General features: G+C 34.6%; 1 protein-coding gene across 7 annotated transcripts in view; it reads left to right on the top strand.

Annotated features, from left to right (window-relative positions):
- Nucleotides 1-12707, top strand: part of LOC114652027 (H(+)/Cl(-) exchange transporter 3) — a 183311-nt gene that overhangs the window by 138161 nt on the left and 32443 nt on the right. For 6 of the 7 annotated variants that reach the window (XM_028802180.2, XM_028802184.2, XM_028802183.2 and 3 more), the window contains exons 3-4: nt 937-1094; nt 10131-10230. In XM_028802180.2, the coding sequence (XP_028658013.1) occupies nt 937-1094; nt 10131-10230 (258 nt within the window). Of the gene's footprint in view, nt 1-936; nt 1095-10130; nt 10231-12707 lie in introns of those variants that run through there. The other variant, XM_028802186.2, reaches the window with a different exon arrangement.

Genomic DNA, 12707 nt, shown 5'->3' on the forward strand with positions numbered 1-12707 from the left:
TTTAATTCAAAAACTGATTTCCATGAGGCTTTACGTAGGTAAGGTGGGTTGGGAGCAAGCACATGAAGCTTTAGGTTTCCTATATTTGATGAAATTGATAATTCAAGAAGTAACTATTAAACAATATTTTTGCAAGAAAGCCTATGCTTTCAGCAAACGATTGGATTACAGACATGTGGATTATGTGACATGACTAACAAGATGTTTTGTCTTTTTTCCCATCAACGATATTCACATTACTGTATTTCCCATTGTCACTATTGACTTCTGTTACATCATAATCTTCTTTCTCTCCCATTCTGCATGAAAACATGACATTAAACTTTTTGTTTCAGCCACCATTGCATAATATATTGAATAAGTAGCATTTTCAAAAAATATAATTTTTGGGTGGAGTATTCCTTTTATATATTTGGTAATGCAATGCTACACAGACACTAGCATGGTAAATGTATTCTGATGATAGCCATCCAGTTTAAACTTAGTCTAAGTTTTTATATGCTTTTTATAACATTTTACTTAGTAAATGTCATTTTTACTTAATAAAATAGATGTAGTAAGTTCAAATTTTTTTTGTGAACATGACTAGGAAAAAGGAAATTTTGTAGTTACAAGTTAAACTGCATAAATATTTTCATGTTCATGCCCAAACAGGAGCATAAAATGTTTTTGTAAGTGATGAGCTAAATGTTTTTCTGTTTTAACTGTTATGTAAGTGGAGCATACCTTACAGATCTTTAGGAGACAAAGTTGTGTTATTTCTGCTGATAACTAATATGTGAAAAGTAAGGTAGCAAATTGAAGTGATACAAGTTTTTGGAATGCTGAAAGAAGCTGCTGAAAACCAAGTAGCCATCTATAGTTTATTTTCTGTTGCAATTGGCATTCATTGTTTTCTTTGGCATTTTTAAAAAATATTGTCCTCTTTTCTTTTAGGTACAAATTATACCATGACAAACGGAGGAAATATAAACAGCTCAACTCATTTACTGGACTTTCTAGATGAACCCATTCCAGGAGTTGGTACATATGATGACTTCCATACCATTGACTGGGTCAGAGAAAAATGCAAAGATAGAGAGAGACATAGAAAGGTATTTGCTTTGATGTGGGAAATAATGTCATATATTTCTAACCAGAAAAGATAATTACTGCTACTTCAATTCCCATCAAACAATAATATAATAAAGGAATAATGTCATAGTATTTAGTCAAAAATGCAAGTGCCTACCTTGATTTTCCCTTGGGGACAAGTAAAGTTTATCTGTCTTATAAGTCAAGATATATTAGGGAACAAAATTAATTGGCCTTTCATTTGTCAGTTATTTCTGTTTTTCTGTTATTTTATTAAACTTGTATACTCTAAAAGCAGGAGCTATAGGTTAAGAATACTTATGTAATCACTTTTTTTTTTTTCAAATATTTTTTTAAAAGAAACATCTATATATTAAACATACAAGTGTAATTTAAACCAACTTCATTGCCTTTACACAAGATATGTTTTATTTCCAGTGCCCATTTTCTGTTTGACACTTGTCTCCTTAAACATACTTTGAAGCTGGGCAAAGCTTAGCAAATATCCTGTAATTCCCAAACATCAGTTAAAGGAAGAAATTAGACTTTCATTACAAAATTGTTTTGGTTGTTTTCTGAAGGTAATTGTTATTATAAGGTTATAGGAAGCCAGAATCTTTCCTCACAAAACTGAGCACTAAACATCACCCAACACCAATTGGGATTGCAATTCACTCTAAGGACACCATAACCTCACACTTACTCAGGCAATTTAGAAACCACAACTAACCTAGCATGCAAATGAAAACTATTGAATCCAGAATGCTGCAACATTGTGAAACATTATTATCAGGTGCAATGGAGACTTGGCCCTCACAGTCTTTTGTATATAATGTTGTTATAGAAAGTCTGTTTCCATGGTTATTACTTATGACCACCAAACCTTTTAAACATTAAAGGGAGTATTCAGTCTGCCTTGTAGCCTGTTATAATATGGAGTTGCTATCACACCTTTCCTTTTAACCAGCACAACTGTTATGACTCAACCGGGGGAAAAAAAACAGATAAAGGTAGCCAATCAATTTTATCTGCTGAAGAAATTCTAGAGTGTCTTTCTGACTGTTGTCTTAATCCTGCTTTAAACCAACAGCAGCATTACTATATAGCATCATTACAGAGTATGGATGGTTACATCCTAATTTATTAATTGTTGATGGGGACTTCAACAAAACATATCTGAGGAGTATTTATCTTAAATATCAGTAGCACTCTGGGTCATTGTTACACCCTGATAAAGGATACCTATTGCACATAACCCCACCTACACCTTGGACAGTCAGCTCACCTATTATTTCTGCCTCCAGCTCACAAGCAGAGATGTTTTAGGAGTCACTATGAAAACTATTTCAATGCTGGACTATAGGAAGAGAAACAGCAGGATTGTCATGATTGTGTAAATTAGAACATGTTAAATCTGAATGCATATATGTAGCAGTTATAAATAGGGCCTGACCAATTAACTCAGGCACTGATATTTGTTCTCTGCATATAAGATTGGTATCTGTTGAAGCAGCATCAATATAAGGATGCTGAAACTCTTCCAAATAAAGCATATTAAGCATATTTATTTATTTACATTAAAGTATAAGGTCTTCCTCTCCCTCAGGATTGTTTTAATAAAACAATTTTAAACCTGTTAAAAAAGTCATTTGTGTTGGTCACATTCCTGAAGTTAATAATTAAACCTCCTTCTGTAACTTATATTCTAACATGCACACTAAAAGAGTTTAGGAGACATTTTGAAAAAGATTCTCTGCGCTCTGCAGTGCGGTTATTTTTAAAAATTATTTAAAAATTTCTTGAGCAGATTGTATAGGGCAGTATGTGTCAGTGTTTATATTGTTCTATATTTTCATATAAGATTACAGTTTGATTAATAACTTAGAAGCAAACCCAGTTATACCAGTGATGATTGATAGTTTTTCCATGCAAGTGTGTTATTTGCTGACATCTTCATGTATTGGTAGCAGTGCACAAGTTGGACTTTGTTTAAAATTGGTTTAGTTTATACCAAGGGAAAGTTGTTAGAAAATTTCTAAATTACACAACCTTTCCACAGAGAATGTTAATATACTGTAATACACCATTCCTAATAAGTCTGCATTACTTCTAGGATGTTGAGTCTGTCATCATTCTACTTTAATTGATCGATAGATTTTTGCTTTACACAAGAAGCTATCAAAAGATACTTGCTTCGATCCATGACATTTCTGCAGGTATTAATTCTGGTTTCTGGAAGAAAAAAAAAATCACAAAAATCATAATTACATAATTGTGAGACAACTATATGCAGACCTAGTCCTAAATAAACATTTACAATCAGAAACCTTAGTTATTCACCTTTCCCTCAGCAATAGAAGTTTGTAGAGCAACATGATTCAAGTGATTGTTCGTATCTTTGGCATTTACGCTATTTATAAAGAGTTACTCAGCAAGAACAGAATGCATTATTTTAAGTGAGCTGTTCAATTTTTTCTTTCAGTAATGCACCTGACCAAATAAGGTGGTTATTTCATAATTTTACAACTCCTTAAATATTTAAAGTATTTTTGAATGAACAACTTTATCATATTTGTGTTTTTTTAATCTTTTATTGAATTTATTAAAAAGCATGTAATGTTCCATACAATCAAGTCAAACTTAACAAAACTAAATTCAATTTAACCTCCATGAGAAAGAGAGGAAGGCCAACAACCAGAGTAGTAAAGAGGGAAAGAAGTCCTTCTCCCCAATATAAATGTTTATTCTAAAATGTTATTGATTAGATTCTCCCAGGTTTTAAAAAAGATTTTAACAGATCCTCTAAGTGAGAATTTGATTTTTTCCAATTTCAAATAGTCTATAACATCAGTTACCTACTGACTAACAGAGGTGGGTTAGGATTCTTCCAGTTGAGCAAGGTAAGTCTACATGCTAATTGTGAAATAAAGGCAATTACAGTTTGTTTCTCCTTGTGCACTTTAAGCCCATCTGGGAGTATACCAAACTCCGCTATTAATGGATTAGGAGTGATTGTGTCTGATAGGCATTTAAAAATTTTTGTCCACAATGATGTTAGTTTGGAACATGCCCAAAATATGTGGCCTAGTGAGGCTGGAGCTTGATTGCAATTTTTGCTGGTTGAATCTTACCCAGGAAATACTTTGGACAATTTTAAACAAGATAAATGTACTTGATAAAATATTTTAAATTGAATAATTGGATGCTTTGCATATATGGAGCTAGAGTGAATTCTTTGCATGGCTGCCTTCCACTCCTTTTCTGAAATATTGAGAGATCCATTTCCTAATATACTCTGTGATCTTTAAAAAGAAGGGACTTTAAAATGGTTTTATATATTATAGACTGATCAGTATCTCTTCTGGAATAGAAACAGGCAGGAGGTGAGAAAAATTGGGCACATTTTATTTAGCAAGTTTGCTAACTTGATGATGGTGGAAAAATTGTGTTGATGGGAAGCTAAATTTGGAGTGTAATTGTGGGATGCAAAGATGTTATTTATATAAATATCCTTAAATGATTTAATCCCATACGTTTTCCAAACATTAAAAACTGTACATTTGAGAGGGTTCAAAATGGTGGTTATCATGTTAGAGGTGCTGCAGATAAAATATTATCTTACTTGAAGTGCTTCCTACATTGGCTGTATATTCTAAGTAAATGAAGGACAATTGGGTTGTTATATTTGATTGGTATTATTGGTCATCATGTGGATCGTTGTGTCCATCCAAGTTGTTTTCTTTTTTTTTTTTCCTTTTTTTTTTTTTTTTAATCTTAATTTCAAAACTTGTTTTGGAGAGAATATTAGATTTTCTATGTTGCTGGGAATGCTTACAGTGTATTTCCAGAAGTTTTCTCTTGTTATGGCTATTTTATTAATTGAATTTAAAACTTAAATATGAATTCCTTTATATTTAGAATGAGAAATATGACATTTGATTTACACAACTGCAAGGCTGGTATCATTACATAGTAACTCTTATATGTCTACTTATAGTACTTTGTTTTACTGAAATCGATCTTTTCCTCTTTCTGGACAGACAGGTTTCAAAATCTCTTTTTTACTTGTAGTAAAGATCAGTATGCTACAATGCACCACATTTGCAGAATTGACCATATCAGTTGTTTTATTCATATGAATGCTTTAACAAGAATTACATATATCATTAAGTCTAAATAAAAAATTATTGGGTATCAAAAAATTGTGATCCTAGATTGTATACTATTAGCAGCATTTCGTTCCAAAAAAAAGTTTTAGAAAACAACAGAGAGCTGGCAAGAGAATATCTGAACTCTGTTTACCTTTGACACAAATGTCTTTGTTAAAATTCAGCAATGTTTTAGTGACAATGTGCGATGTGCCGCTGTCCCATTCAGTAATAAATGGATCAATACCAAAGACCATGTGTATAATTTTTTATCACCTTAAACTTATGAATAATATTTTTATGTTGTCTTGATCTTGATAGCTGCAAATGTCCTAACATTATTTTGATACTGGAATGGCTACATTTTCAAAGAGTTTATAAAAAAAAAAAAAAAAACAAAAGAAAAATTCACTTATATAAAACTAGTCACACTACCTGTTGAAGACAAGTAATAGAATAATTTAAAAATATTTGTTGCTCTATGTGCCACTTCGCGTTTCGGCCGCTCGCACATGGGTAAGCGGATGTACAATTTAAAGAGATTGTTATTTTAATGGGGACTGCTACATATGCATAATATAACTATTTTACATTACAGCAAGCAATTAAGCGTAGTTAAAAATAGTAAAACGTAATAAATTGAAATAAAATTGTTTTACGTTGCGTTAAGAGGTAGTAGTTGAGTTATACGTTTTCTTTCTGTTTGGCTTTGAAATTAACACGTAAATACTTTTTAAACTTCTGTCTTTGATATCTCCGTCTTTTGAAACTATTATTGCTGACAATTTGTCACATGTTGATTTATTATAAATGTGACCGTGATCTTTCGGATTCATATAGAAATCCAAGAAAATTCTTTGTCCGTGTTTTGTAAATACATTTTGTGTAAAGTGCAATACTTTTGGACGTATGGATTTGTATCCATTATTGGCTGTTGAATTTCTAATACGTCCAATTGTTTAACTATTTCGACTCTATGTTGCATTGCTTCTCCGTGATCACAAATATAAACCTGACCGATTAGTAGTTTCTTCAAAATTAAACTTGTAGTAGCTTTAATTGTTTGCGGGACTACAGATTCTTATAGCGTATGGTCCTGAATTGTGTTAATTTACGTTTTGAGCATTGAATGTTGCGAACTTGAAAAGATTATTGTAGATTCGGATATTTTACCTGTAGTGCTTGTGAATTTCACTTTCACCAAACAACAAATCTCTTAATTCTCGCGGATACACCTCTTCACTGGGAAGAAACACTACTTTTCCCTGATGGCAACACGAATTAGACGATCTGCAAGTCTCCAACTTAAACTTTAAAGCCAAACAATATCTACATACTTCTGGCATATCACCTATGTCCATATATATTCAATCTCTTTTTGCTGTTCCATTATTTCACCGAGTAATAATTTCTGTTTGTTAGCGCTGATGCAATCTTTGCTACCAGTTTTTTGAGACTTTCAAATTTTAGTATTTTCATAATCTCTAACCTGCTTTGCATGTGTATCATGCCAACGTTTTTGAACCTCTCTTTCTTCTTCACTTAGTCGTTGACATGTCATCTAGAACGTATAAAATTATTATCCAGAAAAGGACAAAATAGATAGTATGTCTAAAAATACTGTCCAGAAAAGCTTCTTTAAAGGATGAAAGAGGACTTTTCATAAATGACTTTAAATTAGGAAAACGTAAAAATTTGTAAGATCTGAGAGCACAGGAACTGTGTCTGAAAAAAGCATTCACACGAATGAGAGTTGAGTGGACCGTAGGCATGTTTGAAAATGGTTGAGAGGAGGGTGGGACTTCACAAAATCTCTTGGCAAAAAGTCTCGTCTCAAGATTTCCTTTTATAATAGAGAGATGTGTTTAAACTTCATGAGTTGTAGATATATTTTTTTTCATTAAAATTTTATATTTGATCTTGCCTGAACATCTGTTTGTTCTAAAGTTATTTTTTTTTTTTGCCGGTCTGCTTAAATAAGTCCAGTGATAAACACCTTTCTTTCTTTTGCTTGTGGTGCACACTTATTTACTTTAGTAGATTCTTCTTGAATTATGAGATTGAAATCTGAGACTTGTATTTTTCTGTACACAGTAAAATAATTTGTGTCACTTATTCATTTCTTACTAATAATAATAATATAATGAAATAAAAGCTCAGTGTATTAAGAAATGTTTTATTTCCGTATAATTTACAAAATAGAAATAACTTTTTTTTTTTGAATATGTATACTTTTTTTTTTTTTTAACTCTTTTATGGCTAATTTTTTTTTGTTTCTTTTCTCCCAGGGCTGAATATTTTTCCAAAAACTAACATTTTTTAAAAATGAACACAAAGCAATTGTTTAACATATCAAATCAACAAAAAATATTTACTTTTGACAAATGTTACTGTCTTGCATGTTGTATGAGCCTGCATACTATATGATTTCACATACATATCACATACATTTTACACAGCAAAGTCCTGCAAAGTCTGATCTCACTCAAAGCAGCCAATTTCAGTCATTGCCACATTATACTGCTTACAATATGTGTTGCTTTGGTGCCTACTTTTCAATTGTCTGTTGCTGCACTTTCTCACATATATTGTTAGTGTGTACTGTAGAGAGACAAGTCACCTGTTTGCCATCATGCCATGCCACTGCCACCAAGTTTTCTGCCCGCATGAAAACCGTATTGTCACCTCTTTTCATCTTCAGCCTGTCTGGCTTCAACTGTGAAGTCATATGTCTCCTGTTCACCCTCACTGTGCCTCAAGCTCCAATTCCTCTGCTCTGTAGCTCCATGAACAATTCTGGGCATGTATAAAAAATTGTCCAAATGTACACAACATGATCCAAATGTTCATAGCCCTGAAGCAGCTCCAGCACAACCTGACTTGTCAAGGGACAGTTCTCTCTTTGAAAGAAATACTTTCCTGTATATGTAATTACTTTCAGGCAGAAACCAGTGTTTGCTTCTGCCAGTACAAAATCCTTTATGCCATACTGTGTGGGCTTGTCTGGCATATATTTGCAGAAAAAAAGGTGTCCCTTTTATTTTTATCATAGATTCATGCACAGACAAATCACAGCCAGGCTGATAAAATTGTTTCTATGTTGGTTCCACAATGTCAAGCAGGGGCTGAACTTTATGCATGGTGTTATAGCCTGGCTCACCCCATGGGATTTGCTTCTGTTTATTACAGAAGTGAATAAAACTTTGCGGCATCACGTACCTATCATCACGCTGCATAACCTGTCCAAAGCCACCAGGGGGACAAAGCACGTTTGGACCAATGCTCCCTGAAGTTATATCACCAGTTCTGTCCCATCTCTATTTGTAATGCCACAGCGCGCTTCATCTCATCTTTTGTTGTGGGTTTCCACTTTGAAAAATGAGAATGCGATGCAAGCACAGCCCGCGATTCAAAAAATTTCTCAGCCTACCTGTTTGTCTTTTTTGACAGTAGCTGAAAAGCAGCATCAGGAGAGAGCAGCCTGAAGTAGTCCAGCGGCTGGTAATCTGTCGTGTCCAACAGTAAGCCATGCCGTCTTGTGAAGTCCGGTAGCCAGTTCGGCTCCCATGGATCAATGTCTGTGTATTCCTCCCACGCGAACCTTGCTGTAGATACATTGGCTGCGTGAATGTGCTCAGCTGGCGCGGCATCCGCTGGTGTCCGATCAGCTGATGCCAGCTTCTCACTCTCTTGCTCGATCTCCTGATCACTGTCAATAAAATCCGATTCTGAAAAATCAGATTCCGACTCCGCGATAATGTGCAAAACGTTGTCTGTCAAGTGTTTTCTTTTCTGCACTCGCTTCGCTTCCTTGTGACATGTCGATGCCATCTTGCCATTGTTTACATTTCGCAACTTACGCACACGCAAGGATTAGTTGCCGAGTCAACGAGTCTAACATTCCTCCAAGCACAGAGGGAGGAATGCCTGTGACGTGACAGTGAGTTTTGTCACCATTAACAGCTGATTGTCGCCCTCAACCCCTCCTGTCGACAAAAGTCGACATCCACCCGAAAAGAGTTAAGGATGAGTGTCAACATGCTTTAAATAGGTCACATTTATTTTCTAATGGAAAATCCTAAACCATCATCAGACTACATTTAATTAAATGACTTTATACCTGCTTAGACTGATTGTATTAGTTTTGGATGTACAGTAATTTATTACACAGCATTTCTTTATAAAGCCAGCAAATTAACAGTTTTTGATAATTATACTATTGTCAATATAATACTTGTATTCTATTCTAAGTTCACAAGTCCTGTGTATTGTTTAGCTGTACAGTACATTTTCCTTCCAAATTTGGAATTACTGAGTTTCACCAGCCTTAGAATCTTTCTGGAAAGTTGCTGGAGATTTAACTTTATTGTATTCCTGTAGTTCAAATTTGTTGATGTAATGTATTAAACATGTTCAGAGGTGAATATGTTACATTTTAATACATTTTTCAGTGGTCTGCTTGCAAAATGTATTACACTATAACATTTTAAAAATTCTCACATAAAATACTAAGAAACATGACTGCAACTTCCATCAAATACTTGACTTGATACTTCCATGCCAAAAGTGATATTCTGTGCTCAAAAATTGTTTTGCTTTTGCCTTTATGCTTTTTACAGAAATGCATTCCATTGTCAGTCCGTGAACCGTTCTTTCTGCTTCACATTTTTTTTCATCTTCCATTTCTAATTTTATTAAATGACTCATCTGTTTTTTATTATCTGCCCAGATGACTAGTCCTTGTTTTAAATCTTCTCATATGTGTAGTCCTTGCATTGTTTCATTTGACAGTAATAATCTTTCTGTAGTGCCTTTTGTTAATGCTCACAGGGCTTTATTGAATAAGAATACAATGATACAACATGCAGACAAATGTTACATTGACCTTCTCTTTGTATAAACCTTCAGATTAACAGTAAGAAGAAAGAATCTGCGTGGGAGTTCACTAAAAGCTTATATGATGCATGGTCAGGATGGCTAGTTGTAACACTAACAGGCTTGGCATCAGGTAAGAACGCAGCTTTGGTAATTGCAATACTAACATTTAATTTTGTCAATCGGTAATTTTAAGGATAGTAACATCTACACTTACTGCATTGTGTGTGTGTGCATATGAATATAGTATAACAATAAACAGAGAATGTACTAATCATTCCATACAAGAATGATGCCAAAGAAGGCAAAGGGAGAACAAAAAACACAAATAGGCTTTCCTTTGCAAAAGTGGTACAAAGTACAAACATATCTTACAAAGACCTTCACACTGTATAAAACTTAAGACTAATAATAAGAATATAGAATCTCTGTGGGAGTTCACAAAAAGGTTATGTGATGCATGGTCTGGGTGGCTTGTTGCAACACTAATGGGCTTGACAGGTATTAAATTGCTTAGGTCAGTTGGGGTGGCTTGTCCACCTCTCCAGTGTCAGAATAAACACATAACCCACCGACTTCTCTGTCTATTTTTCTCTCTTCTCTCTCTCTTCCATTTAAGCCCTTTTTCAAACATGCTTCATTAGCTCCTGGTAATGAAGTAACTTTAAATTCCATTGTTGTGCTACTTTCAACCAAGCTGTGAAATAACCTGTGGAATTAGTTGCAACATTAATTTTGATTTTGGAACACCAGACTAGAATGGTGTCTGGCTTACCCAGGTTTTTCTGCACCCCAGGAACTTCTGTCATACTTAAAGCACAATTCTCTGCTGCTGCCTAGAAGTTGAAGAAAGACTAATAAGCCTCTGAAAGATTCCCACAGTTTTCTTTTGAATAAGATGTTATGTGTTTTTGGCCAGGATAAATTGTGACATCATGTTTGCATTAACTGGCACCCCTTTCTTATTCAGTACCCCCCACCAAACCCCTGTGTCTGTCTGTCTGTCTGTCTGTCTGAGCAGAGATTAATTTGGTAGGACAGATGCCCTTTTGTGTCTGTGGGGGAGCATTGTTCACTTAACCCTAGAATACCACTCATTTTTGCTTGTGCTTCTGCTGTACGTGACTCTAGATCTTTTGGAACACCCAGTGTTCACACAGCATTTTAGCTACCTAGCAACTCTGCTGGACCTCTCATGCTGCAACTATGGCTATCTGCCTTCCCTGGAGTTTTTTTTTGAGAAATTTCACTGCACCAACCTGTGTGTGCCTTTGCTCCTGAAAATATATGTTCTGTCAAACATCCCTTAATAATAAAAATAAATTTTAATCTGTATTTACAAGTCACAGGCACATGTCAGCTTGTCTTTAGTTTGTATGTCTTTCTATTTCTTTACCAATAGCCAAGCGTAAGAGATGTACAAATTGAGTAACAGTGATAAAAATAGTATCACGTTTGAAATCTGAGACCTAGTATGGATTAACTCTGAGGCAACTGAAGTTTTGAATTACAGTATTTAGCAACTACAGTTAATATTGTTTACCTGCAGTAGTTCATTTTTCTTCATTCTTATATGCATACAGTTTATTTTGGATAACACGATCATAAAGTTATTTTAGTGGATTGGTGTCTCTTGTGTTCATTTTTATTTAGTGTAAGTTAGTTTGTTTTTATTAATGATAAAACTTCCTTTTAACATGTGACATGCCTTATGGAAACAGTAGTATTTCAGCAGTGACATTAAGTTTATTGGATTAACAGAAAATATGCAATATGCATCATAATAAAATTAGGTGCATAAATTTGGGCACCCCAACAGAGATATGACATCAGTACTTAGTTGAGCCTCATTTTGCAAATATAAAAGCGTCTAGACGCCTCCTATAGCCTTTGAGTGACTGGATTCTGGATGGAGGTATTGTTGACCATTCTTAACAAAATCTCTCCAGTTCCGTTAAATTTGACGGCTGCTGCGCCTGCTTCAAATCATCCCATAGATTTTCGATGATATACAATTTAGGGGACTGTGATGGCCATTCCAGAACATTGTACTTCTCCCTGTGCATGAATGCCTTTGTAGATTTCGAACTGTGTTTTTGGTCATTGTCTTGTTGGAATATCCAACCCCTGCATAACTTCAACTTTGTGACTGATGCTTGAACATTATCCTGAAGAATTTGTTGATATTGGGTTGTATTCATCCAACCCTCGACTTTAACAAGGGCCCCCAGTCCCTGAACTAACCACACAGCCCCACAGCATGGTGGAACCTCCACCAAATTTGACAGTAGGTAGCAGGTGTTTTTCTTGGAATACGGTGTTCTTCTTCCACCATGCAAAGCGCTTTTTGTTATGACCAAATTACTCAAATTTACTGTCTAAATGAGTATTTGCATACAACAAGTGACTCTGTTTGTGGCTTGAGTGTAGAAAGGGCTTCTTTCTCATTACCCTACCGTACAGATGTTTTTTGTGCAAATTGTGCTGAATTGTAGAACGATGTACAGATGCGCCATCTACAGCAAGATGTTCTTGGGTTGTCTGTAACCATTCTCACGATCTTGTGCATATGCCGCACCTGTATTTTTCCTGTATGAAACGGACAGTTTA

The sequence above is a fragment of the Erpetoichthys calabaricus genome, chromosome 5 (assembly GCF_900747795.2).
Source record: "Erpetoichthys calabaricus chromosome 5, fErpCal1.3, whole genome shotgun sequence".
NCBI classification, from domain to species: Eukaryota; Metazoa; Chordata; class Cladistia; order Polypteriformes; family Polypteridae; genus Erpetoichthys; species Erpetoichthys calabaricus.